This window comes from Physcomitrium patens, chromosome 4 (assembly GCF_059467195.1).
Source record: "Physcomitrium patens ecotype Gransden chromosome 4, ASM5946719v1, whole genome shotgun sequence".
Classification (NCBI taxonomy): domain Eukaryota; kingdom Viridiplantae; phylum Streptophyta; class Bryopsida; order Funariales; family Funariaceae; genus Physcomitrium; species Physcomitrium patens.
In genome coordinates this window covers 10,871,815-10,892,188 of record NC_143413.1, presented here as the reverse complement: position 1 = coordinate 10,892,188, position 20,374 = coordinate 10,871,815, and the positions used below count along the sequence as shown (strand labels likewise).

General features: G+C 38.9%; 1 protein-coding gene and 1 long non-coding RNA gene across 2 annotated transcripts; both read left to right on the top strand.

Moving 5' to 3' along the window:
* Positions 1-6,171: 6,171 nt before the first annotated feature.
* On the top strand, positions 6,172-8,117 carry LOC112281173 (uncharacterized). Its single transcript, XR_002969535.3, has 3 exons — positions 6,172-6,478; positions 6,594-6,675; positions 6,874-8,117. It is a non-coding gene; the product is annotated as an uncharacterized LOC112281173 (long non-coding RNA).
* Positions 8,118-13,893: 5,776 nt separating this feature from the next.
* Positions 13,894-20,007, top strand: LOC112281688 (phytochrome 1). Its single transcript, XM_024518496.3, has 7 exons — positions 13,894-16,284; positions 16,395-16,885; positions 17,199-17,515; positions 17,685-17,951; positions 18,136-18,368; positions 18,535-18,828; positions 19,026-20,007. Exons 1-7 carry the CDS (start codon positions 14,735-14,737, stop codon positions 19,246-19,248), a joined length of 3,375 nt encoding a protein of 1,124 aa, XP_024374264.1. The 5' UTR covers positions 13,894-14,734; the 3' UTR covers positions 19,249-20,007.
* The last annotated feature ends 367 nt before the right edge of the window (positions 20,008-20,374 follow it).

Genomic DNA, 20,374 nt, shown 5'->3' with positions numbered 1-20,374 from the left:
TTTAGAACCACAACCATTTAATTTTGACACCCTATGTTTTATGATTTCATTCCTTTGATCAAAATTGAAATACAAAGCAACAAATATTATTTTTAACATCTCTTGAGTGTTAGTGTCTTAAGATTAGATTCCACTTATTGTTGTATAAGAATTTTTAATACATGTGCATATGTTTGCTGATACAAATTCATTTCTTTTATGAATGGCTTTTTTTGTTTGGTAGCTTCTATAAGATTAATTTGCAATACTTTTAGAACAATACTTAATGACATGTAAGACTACTATCATAATCTAAAAAAATTGTCTCTTTGCTACATTATGTCATTTTATTTTAGTCAAATAATTATTGCAATGCAAAAAATAATTTTAATTGCAGATTTTTCTCCTAAGAAAATAAACATTATATTTTGAATTATTATTGATTTTTTTTTCTATTATTTAATAGGAAAATCTATTTTATCAACTGGTTTAATACTAAATTTATTAAAATTTAGAAATTAATATATTATTTTTCTTTTCAATTGAGAAAATATTTATATTCTAATTTGGAGTAGTTTATTGACAAACTTATTTAAGTTGTTGACATATTGATTATTTCACATCGTACTTAATATGATAATAACTTCTCTAAAATTTTTGTTGTTTGACTTAGTAAATTTGCACATATTGTTGGAAGACAAGGATCTACAAGAGTGTCAAAAGTTGCCACCTTTTGTGATACACCTCTCTTTATCTTAGACTAATGCATATTATGAACAAGATTATAAAGACTAAGAATATTAGAAATAATAATTTTACTTTTATTTTCTACTTTTCTATTTCTACATAGTCATAATAATAATTTTTTTAATGAATATGTCAAAGAATCTCATTGTTAATGAGACATTTCTTTGGTTTCAAAATATTCACTTCAACTCCTAGTTTAAGTTAGATCATATATTGTAAAGTTTTATTGACATTATTAATTTAACTAATTCTAAGATTATTCTTGTTCTTGTTATGTTTTAAATATATTGTGTGTCTTTGATATTTTATGTAATTCAAATAGATATTTCTATTGATCTTATAATACTTGATAGTTATGGATCCTACAATCTCTTAGATTCACAACATCTTCATGTTTAGAAGTGTTTATACCAAGAGACAATCTATATAGAAATAATATTAATTTTTTCTTCTTTTTACCTTCTAATCTTATTTTTAAATAAAAATATTCCTTATCTAAATTTAAGATTTCTTGTAATAATTGGTTAAATTAACTCAACCAAAAAGACAATTATTTTATGAAAGATTTTTCTAACAAAACATGCAATTACTATATATTTTTCTTTCAAAGTTTTTTTTTTTTTTTTTTTTTTTTTTTTAGCATAATTGGAACCAAAATCAAAAAAGAGCTTTTTATCCAAATATTTAATTAGTTACATAAAGAAAGTTGGCTTGCCTATGTGTACCAATTTTTTTTTGTTACTATTAGTTTTTTTTCAAATTAATCAAAGAACTTACTATTCTACTATTCAAGTTGGAATCACTCATTTTAATGTCCTTACAGCTCTTATTTTCACTTTTTAAAATCCATACTACATGATATAATAAATAAGATATAATGTATTTTATTTATTTATTTATTTATTTTAAATAAAAATTTACTAACCTCTATCTACAAATTATTTGCCTTTTACACATTCTACACTTATGTGTGCTTTCCATACATACTCTCTAAATTACAATCAAGTCTAAAACTCTTAGATGTAAATACAACCACATCATTTTTGGAATCATTGTACACAAAATTCTAGCTCCAAAATATATTTTGAACAAGGACTTGATAACATTTTAATTGATTCAACTTAATGCAAATAAAACATTCAATGTATACCAACTTGTCAAAAAAAATATAAAATAAATCCTTAATTTGAAATAATTATGATTTATTCTTCATATTTATCTTAATTAATGTACTTGTCCAATTTTCATATATATTGAAAATTATATTTTCTCAATAACCTCATTTCAAACATGTATACAACATAAAACAATAATAAAAAAGACTTTTTTTTTGTTATTCTTATATTTTAGGATTTTGGACAATATTCTACAAGTCACATGGACAATTTGAATCCATTGTGTCTAAAACTACATGGAAATGGAGGCCAAATCAACATCTCTGATTGACCAAAAAATAAGTTTTCATATGAAATATAGTCTTTAAAGCATAGGAACTTAGACATTGGAGGTAACTCACTAATTGTATATTTTAGAATTCAAGCTTCATTTTCTTGTAAGAAAGTTGTTGCTACATGTTTACAACTCTAGAAGCACTTAGTGCATTTACAATTTGAACTTATATTAAAAAAAAATTAAACATTTTGAGCTCTATGTAATTTACAACATTTGGCTTATCAATAATAAGAGACCTCATGGTCATATTCAAAGACCAAACTAACAAGTTGACTGCATGGTCTCTTCTTTTGATGCATTAATTGAATTGTATGAGTAAAAGCTTATAAGGAGATAATAACAGGATTTGTCGGAGCTTTTGTTTGAGGATATGAAGAACTCGTCATATTTCTTCATGACGATGTTTATATTATCCAATGTGATAGAAATACATACATATGTTTGTGAAATAATAATAATATTATAAGAAGCAGTCTAAGTTCATATATACCTGAAGACACAAATATAGTTATTGTTTTGGTGAGCATTCACAAGTTTCAATGTGGATGGATGTTTTTGCTAATACCTCTCCGTAGTAAGAGACTTATATAAACATATTGATGTGAAGTTCTAAGTATTAAAATCTAGACAAAATAGTAGATGTTTGTCAATGTGGCTAGATTCAAGAAGAGTACTATGATCAATCAGCTCTCGACAAAATATCATCGGTGGGATATTTCTTCTTATATTATTTTATCTAAACAAAATACTAAAATTAAAAATACTAACTATTTCTATTACTTTTACAATTCTAGAATCCTGGATTGTTATTTTTTCCATAGAAAATTTTAAAATCAAGCATACCTTCAATTTATCATAACACTTGATTTGATATATATAAGTTTGTTATTCTTTTGTTGTGCATGAATTCACTTAATATTCCTATGACATAGAATATTTGTAGCTTAATATTAATGAAATATATAAGCATTTTAATACGGAAATGAAAACGTTTTGAATCAACTATAGGATAATCATCTTCTAATCCAAGCTTGACACCTTCTACTATTGGCACAAATTTAAGAGTATAATTTTTTATTGAGAATTTCTTCAAGATTTATAAAGCATAAGCTATTTGCAATAAAAATACTCCTTGAGGTAGTTGTCTAAATTCCACAACCACATAAAAAGTAGTTTTGTCAAAGTCTTTTATTTTAATTAGACTCATCAATTCTTATTTCAAGTTTGTGATTCTTATTTTACCAGATCCTATTAATAGCAAATCATCTACATACAATATTAAGATAATTATTTCTTATGAGTTTCTTATGTAAAATAGGTTGTAATCAGCTTTTATTTGTGAAAGTCTTTGTTCATTTAAAAAAGTATTAATCTTTTCAAACCAAGTATTCAAAGCTTTTTTTAGCCTATATAATAATTTTTTGAGTTTACATATCTTTTTTGCTATGGTAGAATCATGAAATCTTTTGGATATCTTCAAATAAACTATTTGTTTTAAATCTCCATTAAAGATTGCAGTTTTCACATTAAGATATAATAGAGGCTAATCATTATAAGAACAACAACAAATCATACAACTTTCTATTTTGCTATAGAAGCAAATAATTTATTAAAATCTATTCTCTTAATTTGTTGAAATCTATAAGAAACTAAGTAAGCTTTAAATTTTGTTGGTTTACCATCAACACCAATTTTTGTCTTGTATATCCATCTTGCTATAACTAGTATGAGGCCTAAAAGCAAAATACATAAATTCCATATTTGATTTTTTAGAATAAATTTTTTTCCTAAATTCATTGCTTCTTATTAATTGAGATGAGCTCTTGTTTCAAAAAAATTAATTAGATCAAATGGTTATGTGGAAATACCAAAAAAACAATCTATCTTTGTTGGCTCATAAAATTCAATAAGATTTGTTTGTTTTGTGTAGATTTCTTTGAAATTGGAATTTACTAAAAAAATGAGATTGTCTTCCAATTGAGACAAGCATTGTCTTGTGTACAAAGGAAAAGTTTTAATTTTAATTTTATATTATTTTTTTGATTTATGGTTAGAAAGTATTTCATTTGGTAGAAATGATTTTGGCTTGATTTTATTATTAAACTTTGTCTACCTGAGCTATTGAGTATGGACAAGCAATAATACAATGGAGTGTTGAAAAGATTGCTAGTAACAAATGCTGATATTTGGTGATGGTAGGTTGGAAGTTGAGACAATGCTTTTGAAGCAGCAATAAGTTTTAAGAAAGAAATATTAATAATAAAGGTGCCTTGTTCAAATTGAAAAGATTCAATAATGCGGATGAAATTCAGTGAAAACTAAACAAGGTTTTAGTGGCGATTCTACTCTAGAACAATCAGCTAATGTCAAAAGAAGTAGCAATGGCAATACTATCCTGAAATGAATAGCAATCAATTATTCATGCGCAAAAAGAATTGGTTCTATTCTCCAATTATTAGTAGATACTTTGGTTGGAACTAGTGCTAGATATACTATTCTTTGCAAGATGTTGTTTTTATCAAACTTAACATTTTGAGATATTAATAATTTTCCTTTAATGAATATCCATTTTTAAAAATCTTTTATTTTTTTGTCATATTTTCCAAATATATCGAGTTTGGCTTTTAATTGCAACCTCTTTTTCATCCTTTGCCACTTAGATGTAAACTTTGGATCCATAAATTTTTAGGAATAAAACATCTAAATTTTGTTTAAAAAAATATTCAAATGATGTTATCAAAAGATTTTTTTTAGTTAGCAATCTATTTAATAAGAAAGCTACATTACTCACTAATTTGCTCTATAAAATCTTAAGATTTCAACTTATATTGACATATTCTTGATTGTTTGTAGACATTTTTGATTTGTTCTTTTGACCATGTTGTTTTGCTCAAGGGTCATAGCATTGGTTAATTGGCATCTCATGCCTAAATCTTCATATAGTTTGATAAACTCTCTTGATAATAATTTTGTTCTACAATTACTTTTAATAGTATATATATTGGTTTGCATTTGGAGCTCTATGATGCACTTGAAGATCTTGAATTTTGCAAAGGATATTATTTTTTATAAATGAATCAAATCCATATATAATGGATAAAAGCATCTATAATTACAAAAATATATATTTTAATCTCCTTAATGATAGTAATAGAAAAGGCATGTATAGATCTATATGCAATAATTCAAGTAGCCTTGTTTCTTGTGAGTTACTAGCTTTTGGCAAGTTCTCTCTATGTTTCCCTACTTGACATTAATCACAAAACTCTTAATAGACTAATATGCATAATAATCTAGTAACTATATTTTGTGCAAAAAGATCATGTAGGCGTTCATGGCAGATGTGTTCTAATTTATGGAGCTATAGTTTTATAAGATGAGCTTGGATGTGAGTTAGATTTATCGTGACATCTAGATTTCTTATTAACAAATAACAGAGACCATTGAGTTTGTTGCATATCTCTTCACCAATAATATTTTTGGATCCATTGCTATAAATAATGCATCTATGATCATCAAACAAGATATAAAACTTTTGTCTATTGTAAGCTTTACAATTGACTCACTTGTAGGTTTAAATACAAAAAATGCACTTATGATCCTTAAGTCATTAGTTAAGGGAGTTAATGTAGGAATTTTAAGATAAATAGAAATTAATAGAATTTAGTGGTTAGAATAGGTTGTTTGCAAAATTTTCTTGAAAAAGAATTCCGAAATAGATAGTTTCTCTTCAATTTAGCTAATAGAAATCTTAATGTAATTGTAGTAGTTTTTATTGTCATTAAAGTATTTAAATTGGATTAGAAAAGAAGGTAGAACCCTTGATTCAAAACATCCAACAAGAAAAAAAAGAAAGAAAAAATAGAATAGAAGAGTAGGAAAGCGGAGAAAAAGGAAAGTAGAAAAGAAAAGGAAAAAAAAAAAAAGGAAAAGAAAAGATAGGCTAAAAAAAAAGATGGATAGGGGGCGAGGCTACCCCCGAATATTGACAGCATCCCTTCCCATAGGGGTCTGGTCTGCCCCGGAGCCGTCTCTCTGATTTTGCGGGGTTTTTTTTTCTCCCTCTCTTCATAGTTCATGAGTTCCGCCGCTCCGAATTTTTTTTTGGTTCTCCTTCGCATTGTGGGAGTGCTGCGGTGCAGCATTTCCCTGCTCTCCTGTTTTTTTAGTTTGGTGTTTAAGGCGTTGCGGACGCCTTGACTGTGAAGTGTGGTTCTTGCGCTTCGTGAATTCCGGTGTTGGGGTGTCGCGTTCAGAGGCTCAATGAGTCGGGCTGTTGTAGCGGCGCTGGGGTTTGAAGGTGGCATTGCCATTGTTTTCCGACTTGTTTTGGTTTTTGTTTTGTTTTGTTTTTATTTTTTTTATTTTTTTATTTTTTTAGTTTTTTTTACTCCTCGGTTTTTTGTGCTGCGAAGGCTCCGCAAGGATGGTTGGGCTGCAGCATTGCGGCGGCCCCTCGGGGTTCTCTTGGAGTTAATTCTTGTGCGAGGGTCGGAGGTGCGGAAGACGGGCTCTTCTCTTCTACGTTGTTTTTTTTTTTTTCCTCTGCTCTAGTTGCTGCGGTGTTGTGGGTATTGGCTAGCAGTTCGAGTCGGCTGGTGTTCGGCAGTGGTGTCGAGGACTGCTGGTTTTAGTTTTATCTGCACTTAGTTGGGGCGTCAAGATTCATGGAAGTCGCGTCGTTATCTCTTTCAGGGCGTGCAACTACAGCCTAGATCGAGAGGTCGAGATACAGGGGATTCACGCCTCTTGTCACGGATAGGATTGCAGCGGCGCCGCATGAAGAACGTCATCGTCGGTCTCTGTTTTGCGGCCATATGCAATAAGTCACATTCTGTTATTGATTTATTTATTTATTTATTTTTTGTGGTTGACTTCGATCAAGGTCGCAGCATCAGGCCAGCCGTCGTGTAGCTGTTGGAAGCGGAATAGAAGAGGAATTGAGGTCGAGGTCGCTTGTGGCTCCAGCTTTCGGTAGTGATTGAGATCGGTGCCTGCATTACAAAGGTGGAGGTCTTAGAAGAACATTTGTTGTGCGGCATTGATTCGGTGGGTTCAGCGGAGGCTGCAAATTTACGACGAGGGCGATTGGTCTTGGTCTAGCCTTGTTCTTTTGTTTTTTTTTTTTAAGGAAATTCATTGGTCAAGTTCCGAGCTCCGAGCGCTCCGGAGCTCGTGCCTGGTTTTTTTCAATTGTTGGAGGCTGCGGTGCAACACTTCCTGGTGGTTTTCTCCCCTTTTTTTTTCGTGTACTGTGGAGAGCTCCGCAAGGAGCGGAGTCTGTGGGTTGGCCTTCTACTAGATGTAAGCGGTTTCGGCAAGGGTCCGAGGCGGTCTTCTACATCGAGGTGGCCTTAATTTTTCCCTAGCTGTTTTTGTCGGATTGCTGCGGTGCAGCATCGGGTTCTTCTTACTTTTGTGTGCTGGTCAAAGATCTCCGACATTCTCAGTTGTGCCTCCTCGCTGGTGAATTGTCGTAGCTAGTGTGTAATACTGTTCCATTGCAACGGCGGAGGTGGCGTTGGTTGGCTGCGGTGTTGCCTTCGTAGACTAGTATTGTGGATGTAAACAACGGAAGGCTCCGCTCAGCATGAAAGTGAGGAGGAAACACTGGAGGTGAATCTGGAGAGTTGAACAGCACAAGGACATCCAAGTGCGAGCCAACGCGACTAGATCAGTGCGGCCTTAGAGCTAGTCGCAAGAAGCATTGACTTGGAGCTCCGACCTGTTGCGACAGTAGCTCAAGGAAGTTGGAGTCCGGTGTGGGAGCAACGACAACCTGTGCTCATCCACGAAGCATATTTGTGAAACCTCGAGTGGAAAGTTAAATTAGATTTAGATTCAATTGTATTAAGATGAAAAATTATAGATGAATATTGATTAAAATTGGATGAATTCTCATTTGTGGATGAGAAGTTATTCCTGGATGAAAACTCCTTCATGGATAGGGTTTTTCCTTGGATGAATTTCGAATTTTTGGATGATGATTAATACTAGGAAAAATGGAAAATAAGAATTGTCTTTCAAGTATGAGTTCTTTTGTTGAGTTAATTGAGTGCCTTGTGTTATTTAAGTAGTTATGCTATTGTTGTGGAGGTTGAAGGTGGAATTTAATTAGTAGAGAATTGAGAAGTTAAAACAAAATGGGAGACAACTTAAGAAATTAAATTGTAAGCTAAATAATATTAGCAAACTAGAATAGATTACTTGTTAGAGGGATTTATGTTGATCACAATTGGGGTTTCATTGGAATTGTTGGACACTTAATCAAAAGTAATAGGAACTTGTTAGAGAATTTGGATAATCAAAATTGTTGTGAATTAGAATAGACTCACAACTAGTGGGGTTTTATTTTACTTCATATCTATAAATGAACCAATTGACAATAAGTTCATTTTTAACCTTAAAACACACAAAATAACATAAAGATCTTTTATTTCTCTAGAAGGTGGAATAAAGTAGACAATTCCGCAACCTATGATTGAATGACTTTGTCCACCTGCAATTCTCACATTGCCACTATATTTTTTTACGCTAATAAAATTGTCATGGTTTTCACTTGCATGGTTTGTTGCCCATGAGTCTAGATACCAACCTGTGGTGGAATTGTTGAGATCCAAGGATGAAATTGTTACTTTGAACATGTAAAAATTGCCCTCGTTTTTAGTCTCAGCCATATTTGCAGCATTACAATTTTCAGAGTTTGTTGGCCATGACCATTCTTCCTTTAACTATATTAGTAACTATATTAGTTGTGTTTGTTTTGATTCCAAGTCTAGCCTTTCTATCTGCTTTAAGTTTTTTGATGTCTACTAATAATTCTGGGCACATGAGTAATGGATGCTTGTTTTTACTACAGTAATAGCATCTGATCTTGCAAGACTGGACATGATGACTTCCTGAGGAGCGATTTTGTTGCTCACCAGTACGATGCTGCCTAAAATATACTGCTTCATTGCTAATAATTAATTCTCCTCATTTGGTTTTTCTTTGACTTTCTTCCAGCATCAAAGGAGCTTGAAGTTGTTCCAAATTTGGAAACTTTCTTGCACTCATATAATTCTGCAATAGTTATCATAGCTATTAAGAAGAGCTTTCACAACCATTTGGACAAGATCTGTGTCATCGACTTTGACACCAATTGCAGATAATTTTGCCGGAATGCAAGTCTTGATGTGGATGGATGATCCTGCTAACACAACGCTTGGTTGGAAACTCTTCGGAAGGTCTCTGCCAACTCCACTCCTTAGACGGGTTCGATTCAAGTATAATCGATATCTCTGGGCAGAATGTGCACAATACTGAGCAGTGGGTGGGAGTTTTTCGAAAAATGGGAGAATGATCACCATGGCGTTTGGTGTTCGTTGGAGAATGAGGAATAAATTTCCACCAGACAATCAACCCAGGGGAGGGGGTTGCGTGAAGCGAATCCTTCAACACACACCCGAGTGGCTGCCGGTCCCTGCAATACAAATCCAACTCTGTGCAACGACATTGCATGAAACAGCGCCTGAGAAGGCTGGCGGATGTCCCCCTGCGAAACATTTCTTTTTAATAAGTACCCTTATTATCCAAGCTTGCAATCTAGTATCTAACAGTGCGACTCTGCACAGACAAAATGGGGTGATGATTTTTTTTTTTTGTTTCTTTTCCTCATTCCATATCACAACGGACGACTACCGGGTTGTAATCCTGGAATCCTGCAAAAGCAACCCTACCCTAAATGACTCACAGCTAGGCGATGGACAAAGGGCAGATTCTGGCGGGGCAAATCGCACCACGTCCATTCTGAGCAGAGGCAGTTGCAACCTGAAGGCGATCTACCCGTCTGGTTCAAGGCAGCGCACCCATGACGCGAGCCCGGCTCTTCTCCCCATTTGCCAAGACACAAACTCCACGGAGATTGGCCGCGCTGCAGGGGATTCCCTTCAAGAGTCTGCACACGCATCGATGTGTGTCACAGAACACGACGTCCTACTGTCGTCTCGATGAGGACACTTCCCACAGGGGAATAAATTCCGGGTTCTCCAGACACTGATGCTGCATGGGGGTGGTGGTCGCGCGATGATCACCTTCACAGTCACGGCCAATGTGTGCGGTCCTCAGACTCCTCCTCCTCCTCTTCTTCTTCCTTGCCATACTCCATATCTTCATCATCATTATCAGCAGCAGCAGCAGGATCAACTTCTATTGTATTTTGTTTGGGTCCGTATGGTGGTGCCCATGTTCCAACCCATAGCGCAAGCACGTGGGTCTTCCAGAGCTCCCCATCAGTGCCCAATGCTCGAGCATGGCAGTGTCTGTTCCGCAGAATAAAAACTTGATCTGCATGAGAGCTTAGCTCCGCCCCTCCTGACTGAGCTCAGCTGCCTTGCACTGCCTCGCGAGCAAGCGAGTAAGGCTACGAAAGCGGGACTGGTGGTCTCTGCTTTGCTTCAATGTGAAGCCCGGTCTGATCTTGCCCAGCCCAGCTTGGAACTTGAATAGGAGCCTGGTATAATCCTGCTCTTTGCTTTTGTGGGTTCATGACACATGAAAAAAAACAAAAAAACGATGGAGCATTAATAATTCTTAAAATATATGCCAAGTTTTTAGAACAAATGTTTGGTATAAATGTTTGAGGATTTGTAAAAATAATTTAAACATATTAACTAAAATATGGTGTATCTCATTTTTCTAAAAATTAATTTATGCACAGATTGCCACTTGAATACCAGTTGATATGTTGATATGAATGCATTTTAAAATTTAAACCAAATGATGAAAGTTTGTGATTTTTTATTCAAATCAAACATCAATTATTCAATTATATAATTATATGATGAAGTATATAATATAAATGTTAACCATGTACATCAATTGATATTGCTACACCCTCATGACCTCCACACAACTTAAATTGACTAAAAAGTGCACTTCTATGTTTAAGGCATGTTTGGCAATCCAATGTTTAATACCAATATTAACCCAAAAATGGAATAAATAATAAAAATAAGTTTTATATGTTCTTGGTAGCCAAATTTAAATTTAATATATATATATATATATATATATATATATATATATATATTGAATTAAAAAAAAATTATGCAAATATTTTGTTTTTTAAACAAAAATAACTAGCAGCCTATTTTTTTGTTAAAAATTCCTTGAATCCCTCTTTAAGTAAAGAAAGAAAAAAATGCACAAAAGAAAGAGGTATTTTATTAGCTAGTTGTCTATGAGGAGGTCACATTGGGTGTAACAATATCAATTGGATATGTAGTATTAACAATTTTCTTTGATTACCAGTCCTTGTTTTGAACACTTCCTTAAGAATAAAAGACGATCAAGTTCTTCATGTTTTTTTTAGGATCATATGAAAAAGGATCAAAAAAATGATTAGGTGCTTTTGTTGTTGTTGTTTTTTTTTTTTTTTTTTTTTTTTTTGCATTAGTAGTTCATCTTGCAACACTTTTCTATATAAACTGCCTTTTGGGTTGTATATCAATCATAGGTTTTGTCTAATTTTCTTAAATAATAAATGTTAATATATGCATGTATGTATACTTGTTTTAAATTGCTACTTCTTACCACACATATTCAAACTATATATATATTTGTCATGATTAAATCTTTAACAACAGTTGTAGTTGTTTTACAAAAAGTAAATTTTTACATGCTTGCTGAAAGATCTAGAAAATCAAAATAAACGAAGTAGTTGTTTACCATAAAACAAAATAAACAAAAATGCAGGGAGATTAAAATAAAAACATATGGAAAACACTTCTCCGAATATTCACGATAAGGTCTGCTACAAATCACAGATAACCCATGATTAAAAAAATATTTACACACACACACACACACTCACACGCAAACATGAAAAAATGCAAACTCCTAGCCATCTATTAAAACCGCAGTGAGTGATCAATGTGATCCAAACCCCAACAACGAATAGTTCACCGACATTGCATGAAACACACAAAATCATTTCAAAAATAATATTATTATATATATATATATATATATGTGTGTGTGTATACTCATATATAATCGTGCGTGTGTCCCATGCAGATACAGCAAAGAATAAATCCAAAAATAACATGATACGTGTCATGTATCGATTGGGACCAGTCGATCTCTGCGATTGGGCCAATCCGACGTGGAAGGGGAGGGAACGGGGAACGGGGAACAAGTGGGTGTTCCCCAAGTCGTGTTTGAAGGGCACACGCTCTGCCTTCACGTAGTGTCCACGAGGCCTTCAGCGCTGCTGCTGGGGCTCACCACTCCTGCGTTTTCTGAGGGGAAGGGCCGTCGGGTTGCAGGACCTGGGCCGTGCGCGGGAGGATATAACGATCGCACATGATCGACCATGAATGCCACAACACCATCGTTGACGACAAACAGGGGCTTCCTCCGGAGCCCCGGAGCTGGCCACTGTCACTTTCGGAAACCTCGCACTAATTATAGACCCCCCCCCTGCGGCTCCCTCGAAGCGTCTCACACGGGTGTCGAGGAACCGCATCTGCTTGTGCTCATGCATCCGCGACTGGGGAACATAAATAACTTCCTGAATATTTCCACCCTGATTTTTTTTTTTTTTTCAACCCTTTTCTCCAGAGCTTCGTCGTCAAGGAGGTGACAAACATAGCGATACGGCCTTCCGTGATTTCAATTCTCGCGATTATAAAATTGGAAACTCCTTCCGCAGTTGCCAAGGATCGTGATCCATGCGCATTCCGCACAGGGTCTTAAAACGGCAATCTTTGTAACTTCCTTTGCTGATCCACATTCTGGTTTAGTATTTTTTTCGGACCTGGCGATTGTTAATTCTAGTCTTCGGCAGCTGTCCTGGAGAGTCGCGGTCGAAATTACTTCGCAAGTCTCTTCGTTCTGACAGCAGCTGGAGCGTTCACTTCCCGACTCTAACAGTCTTAGACCTTTAGAAAAAAGAAGAAATGATTGAGGGAAAAGCGCAAGATAGTTACCTTGGGCTTCTCACTTTGAGGAGTTCTTTTTCCCCTAGCTTTTGCACAACCCAATTTTTGGCACAACTTTGCCTCCGATCCGCCGCTACAACGAGATCACTTTGACTGGGAGATTGTAATGAATTAAGCACAACTTGAAAGATCGAGATCAATCACGCAATTGGACGAAGCGGCAGGCACCAGCACCCATCCACGGAGCATCACCACACCGCGCTTTTCGTGGATGGAAACACGCCCTCCGGTGGCAAACAAGTTGCGGTGATGTGGCGAAGCTTTTAATTTGCAAGAGAGCCCCGCTTCTTCAAAGCATCGCCGAGATAAGTGACCAACCTCCACACACGAAGCAACACCAGCTCTCATAATGAGCGCATTCCGAGCTCCGCGACCCAGAGAACGAAAGCCTTCATCATCGGTCTCATTCGTGGGGTTTTCTCGTTTGTTGCAGTTCGTTCGTACGGTTGTCCACGAAAGCCTGCCAGTGTGGGATTGAATAAGATTGCGCACTAGCGTGCCAGTGGTACCGTCGTCCTTTCGTGCCTAATCTGGCGACCACCTTAAAAGGGATCGGATACATCGATGGCCTTACTAATTTGTCTCGCGGCGTGCTTCGCGTGGCCGAATACCAGCACAACGACTTAGCATCATCACTGGCTTGGGACCAGTGTAGTCTGCTGTAGTCAAGACAGCAGCCAGGGCGAGTATTTATCCCCCCCTTAGCAGTCCAGTCAGGCCCTGGACCCATGTCTTGTTTGTTTGTGCTCAGTGGCTTTTCGACGATCTTTTACCTGTTGTTGATTGCGTGAGTCGAATAGTGGAGAGGGAATGGTGGTGGCCTAGGGGATTGGAAGGAAGGAAGGAAGACAGAGCGGCGGGATCGTGACCATGGGCAGTGTAATTGTGCGATTGGAGAAACGTGGAAGGGTGGTCAGTCGGTTTTTGGTTTAGCTTTGGTGAGGTTTTAGACGTAGTGGTGGTTGAGAGTAGGGGGGTGCAGCTGGAAAAAAGCCTCACAATGTTGGCGTGAGTTGAGGATTGAGAAAGAGGCGATGGGGGTAAAGTGCAGTTACTACTTTTCGTCAGTTTGTCGAGGACTGCAGAGGGAGACAGATTGCTGGTGAATGTTGTCCCGAAAAGTTGCAGACTTGGTATGGTGGATGCAGAGGGTACCGAGTGCACGATTAGGTACATCAATTTGGGGGCATAATTCTATTCCTTCGTCGCAGTCTGGCCAAGCTCAATTTTGAGCTGAAATTTGGCTGTGATCGAAATTTGAAATTTATTTTGTATTTAAAAATTTTGTAGTCTTTCGGAGTGTAGCTGGTGGCAGGAATCTGGAGTTAGTGAGAGTCGTTTCATCGATTTAGCGCATTGAGCAAAGCGATGCGTATGATTCAGCGGAATTCTTCAGAAATGAGAGCATTGAAGCTTCGGTGATGGCGAGGGCTGTACGCTAGTGCATACAGGGGCTGCTTCCACCCTGTGAAAGTGTTTGTCTACATCAAAGTCCTGGGAGCTAGTAGCCCCTGAAACTTGTTCGTCTATGTGTGATTGAATTAGTGTAATCCGCTCCTCTAGATCCATTCACGATGACGTCCACTAAGTTATCCTACTCGTTGGGAACCACCGTGAAGTCGAAGCACAGCGTGCGAGTGCAACAAACCACCGCAGATGCTAAGCTTCAAGCTGTGTACGAGGAGTCGAATGACTCCGGAGACGCGTTTAATTACTCGAAATCAGTCGGTCAAGCTGCCAAAGCAACCGTGCAGCAGGTTCCCGCACAAGCTGTGTCATCATATCTTCAGCGCATGCAGAGAGGGGGTCTCACCCAAACCTTCGGATGCATGCTCGCCGTCGAGGAGAGTACCTTCAGGGTTATTGCATACAGTGAGAATGCTCCCGAAATGCTCGATTTAGTGCCACACGCTGTACCGAGCGTTGGACAACAGGATGTACTCGGAATTGGAGCTGATGCAAGATCGTTGTTCACTCCCTCGAGCGCATCCGCGTTAGAAAGAGCCGCATCAACATCCGATTTGAGCATGGTAAACCCCATCTCTGTTCACTCTCGAAGCTCAGGGAAGCCATTTTACGCTATTGTGCACCGCATTGATGTGGGGGTAGTAATAGACTTTGAGCCTGTTCGACCGAACGATGTCATTATCTCCACAGCTGGGGCTCTCCATTCCCACAAATTGGCAGCTAAAGCAGTTGCGCGGCTACAATCCCTTCCCGGAGGCGACATTGGGCTACTGTGTGATGCAGTTGTGGAAGAGGTCCGTGAGCTCACAGGCTACGACCGAGTGATGGCGTACAAATTTCACGATGACGAGCATGGGGAGGTCCTCGCCGAGATTCGGAGATCAGATTTGGAATCCTACCTAGGCTTGCATTATCCCTCCACAGATATACCGCAAGCATCGAGGTTTCTGTTCATGAAAAACAGGGTGCGGATGATTGCGGATTGCTGCGCGCCTCCTGTGAAGGTAATTCAAGACAAGGACTTGCGTCAGCCAATCACTCTTGCGGGATCCACTTTGCGAGCGCCTCACGGCTGCCATGCTCAGTACATGGGCAATATGGGTTCAGTCGCTTCAATTACTCTGGCTGTCATCGTAAATGACCAAGAAGAGGACTTCGGAGTGCAGCAGAAAGGCCGTCGACTGTGGGGGCTGGTTGTCTGTCATCACACGTCCGCTCGGACAATCTCCTTCCCTCTCCGATCGGCGTGTGAGTTCTTGATGCAGGTGTTCGGATTGCAACTTAATATGGAAGTAGAGCTTCAAGCTCAGGTGAAAGAGAAGCACATATTACGAACGCAGACATTGCTATGTGACATGCTCTTGCGTGATGCTCCTATCGGCATTGTGTCGCAATCTCCCAACATTATGGATCTAGTCAAGTGCGACGGAGCAGCTCTCTATTACGGGAAACGTTTCTGGCTCCTGGGGACCACACCAACTGAGCAGCAAATCACCGAGATTGCAGACTGGCTGTTGGAGTATCACAAGGATTCTACAGGATTGAGTACAGATAGCCTGGCAGATGCAGGCTACCCTGGCGCAAACCTGCTTGGTGACGCCGTATGTGGTATGGCTGCTGCAAGAATCACTCCCAAGGATTTTCTGTTTTGGTTCAGGTAAGGCTCGAGATTTTTCTAGATTCATTCAATCCTGTCTTGCTTCTTTTGTACAGTACATCGCGTTGCTACTTGAGCTCTGATCTTTGGATTGTGTTGGGATGATACAGATCTCATACTGCTAAAGAGATTAAGTGGGGTGGCGCAAAGCACGACGCGGATGAGAAGGACGATGGTCGGAAGATGGCTCCCCGATCTTCGTTCAACGCTTTCTTAGAAGTCGTAAAGAGGCGTAGTGTTCCTTGGGAAGACATTGAAATGGATGCGATCCACTCTCTGCAGCTCATATTGAGGGGGTCTTTCCAAGACATTGACGATAGCGATGGGAAAACGATGATTCATGCGCGGCTTCACGATTTGAAGCTCCAGGGTATGGACGAGCTTAGCACCGTTGCTAATGAAATGGTCAGGTTGATAGAGACTGCAACTGTGCCCATTCTTGCGGTGGACTCAAGTGGGTTCATCAATGGATGGAATGCGAAAGTAGCAGAACTGACAGGACTCCCAGTTGGAGATGCCATGGGCCGCTCCTTGGTAAAGGATTTGATCTTGGAAGAGTCCGTGGAGGCTGTCGAGCGGCTGCTGTACCTAGCGCTTCAAGGTATAAAAACCTGCTTTGTGTAACTCTTTTCGAAGAAAGATTGGCTCTGAGAGTTCGAGGTTTATTAAACTTTCTTTTCCACGAGTTGAAATGCTATCTGATAACGCAACAGGCTGCTCTTATTGTGGGTGAAGATTTAATTGAAGAATCAAGCCACTGTGGCTAATGAGAAAAATTATCTTAAGAGTCGTGGGATGATCTATCGATGTGGAACTGACCTAGGGCTAGTGTAGTGTCGAGGAGCAAGAGCTCTGTGTCTTCTGTGTTCCGTTTTCGTCGCCTGTCATTGATGAACGATTCCCTTTCTTTTCAGGTGAAGAAGAGCAAAATGTTGAGGTTCGTTTGAAGACATTTGGGCAGCAAAAGTCCAAAGGCGTATTGATATTAATAGTCAATGCCTGTTCAAGTCGGGATGTGCAAGAGAATGTGGTTGGCGTATGTTTCGTGGGCCAGGACGTGACAGGGCAAAAGATGGTGCATGATAAGTTTACACGCATTCATGGTGACTACAAAAGCATTGTGCAGAACCCAAACCCTTTGATCCCACCCATCTTTGGAGGCGATGAACTAGGATACTGCACCGAATGGAGCCCTTCAATGGAGAAGTTGACAGGGTGGAAGAGGGAGGAGGTAATCTTTATTCTTTAATTTACCTATTAGGGTTGTTTCTCGAGATCATAGCTATTGTAGAGACTCCAGTATACGTTGATTCGCACCACCGATGGTCTCCACTTTTGGTACAATTGTTCAGTGAGCTGGAGGATTTTTCTGATTTAGGTTGGAGCATTGCGGGATGCAGGTTCTCGGGAAAATGCTAGTTGGAGAAGTCTTTGGTGTACAACTCATGTGTTGCCGTCTGAAGGGCCAAGATGCAGTAACGAAATTCATGATCGTCCTCAACAATGCCATGGATGGTCAGGACACAGACAAGTTTCCGTTTTCGTTTTTTGACCGTCAGGGGAAGTTTGTGGAAGCTCTTCTGACAGCCAACAAGAGGACGGATGCAGATGATTACATCACAGGAGTGTTCTGTTTTCTACACACTGCAAGCCCAGAGTTATTGCAGGTTGGAATCTCAACCTGGGGTTTTCTTCGTTCTAGTTATAGTCACATGTCACTCAAAATTCAACCTCACATATCGCATAGATTGAATCTGAAGTATCTCGGTGAAACCGTAACAACGCTTTTTACAAAACGTTCGATGCTGTTCGGGCAGCTGCTGAAGTTGTGGAGGGGTTTGTCGTATGCAGGCATTAACTGTTCAACGAGCTACTGAGAAAGTAGCGTTTGCCAAACTCAAGGAGCTTGCGTACATTCGACAGGAGATTAAGAATCCCTTGTATGGAATCATGTTTACTCGAAATTTGATGGAGGACACAGATTTGTCAGAAGAACAAAAACAGTTTATGGACACTAGCGCAGTCTGTGAGCGGCAGTTGCGGAAAATTTTGGATGATATGGACCTTGAAAGTATTGAAGACGGGTAAGCTTGAATTCTTCGCAAATTCCTCTCGGTACACATCTGCATGGATCGTGGAGCATTGTCGTAAACTGTGTCAGACTTGCGGATGTGAGGATAACTCTGGATGTCGCAATTTCTGCTATCGGACTTTTCAGTTTTCAGAGATTGACCGCCTTTGTTTGTCTAGGTATTTGGAGTTGGAGACAGCCGAGTTTGACATGGGATCTATGATGGACGCTGTGGTGAGTCAAGGAATGATAACATCGAGGGAGAAAGGCCTTCAGTTAATTCGTGAAACCCCTCGGGAGATCAAAGGCATGTGCTTATTTGGGGACCAAGTTCGATTACAACAAGTCCTCGCAGACTACTTGTTGAATGCAGTGCGTTTCACCCCTTCTTCTGAGGGCTGGGTTGGCATCAAAGTGGTCTCAACGAAGAAACGCCTAGTTGGTGGCTTCCACGTTGTGCATTTAGAATTCAGGTGAGTACCTGGGCACCATTTTCCCCACCTCGAATGTGGGTAATCACCTCCTCGCTTCCTTCTTTGATGAACTGGTTCTGCTGCACAGGTTGAGGCTTGCCTTTTCCCTATTTTCCTTTGCGAACATTACCTCACATTCTACATTCAATGTCGTGTTCTGAGCGAGCTGCGCATGGGGGTTGTTTGTTTTTTTTCAGAGTCACACATCCGGGATCAGGACTTCCAGAGGAGCTTGTCTGTGAGATGTTCGACCGGGGCCGTGGCATGACTCAAGAAGGACTCGGGCTGAGTATGTGTCGCAAGCTCGTAAAACTAATGAACGGTGAAGTGAAATACATCAGAGACGCCGGCAAAAGCTATTTCTTAGTCAACCTGGAGCTTCCATTGGCCGGAAGAGACGATTCTGGCAACGCGAGGTAGTAGTAGAGGTCTTCCTGGTGCCGACGATCGCAAACTGTACACTGATCGATAACTCGCTTCTTTCCCCTACCGTTGTAAACGTATCTGGGAGAGACTTAATTTGGGGGGGGGGGGGGGGGTGATCACGCGTCATACAAACGAGGTGGAAACGCCGAGTCCTCGTTTCTCCCACTTCTGCACGAGAAGAAGAAGAAGAAGAAAAAACAAAAACAAAAAAAAAAAAAACACTTGTTGATTGTACCGTCTTTCCTCGACGATGAAACCACCTCGGGTCGTAGCTGATCAACACTCATAGCTGACACCGACGGATCACTCATGGCCATCTCCATATGGGTGAAGAGCAAGACTTTCTCAGCTGAATCATGAATCACGCCACTGTCGACATATAATGCCAGTTCTCAAGCATGGACACACACAGTTCCTTTCGGTGCATGTCTCCATGCATCTGCTAGATGAACAGCCGTTTTCCTTCTCCTTTTTTTCTTTTTTTTATCCCGTGCTCCAGTCTCCGCGTGCACTGTGTACAATCCATTAGAAGCCAAGTGCTACAAGAGGCTAGTTGGACAGTCTTCCACTCAAGACACAACTCAAAAGTCATGTGTATACATTGAAAGATGCTCTCTCTCTCTCTCTCTCTCTCTCGCTCTATTCATTAAAAACCCATTTACTGGTTTTTGAGCCGTTTTGCGAAGACTTTGCAATGTTACGTTACATAGTAATCCAGAAGAATGTCCATGTGGGTGGATCTGTTTGCCCTTCCGTGTTCTGTGGGATTGGTTGCCGAGTATTCATTTCAAGTCTAATTTTGTTTATCAATCTGCGGCTTGACTTTGTCGTTCAAACATGTTCGGGCACAATGGATGAGGTCAATAAATGGCACAAAGGAGCTGTATCCTCTATTGGCGACATTTCACCGACCGTGCCTTTTGGAGCTACTGTCGTGTTTCGACCGCTTTTTAGGGCTAGGTTTTCTGTTTTGCAGCTGTTTCGATGAAGGGGTAATCTTGCTTCTGTTACTCCAGTTTTTGTTGTGTGTAGTACTAACTTAGATTGATTTGTATTTTTTTTCTTTTGGATTGATGGTAAGCGTCTGGGCAAACCACTTTGTTAGAGGACCCTAATTTTA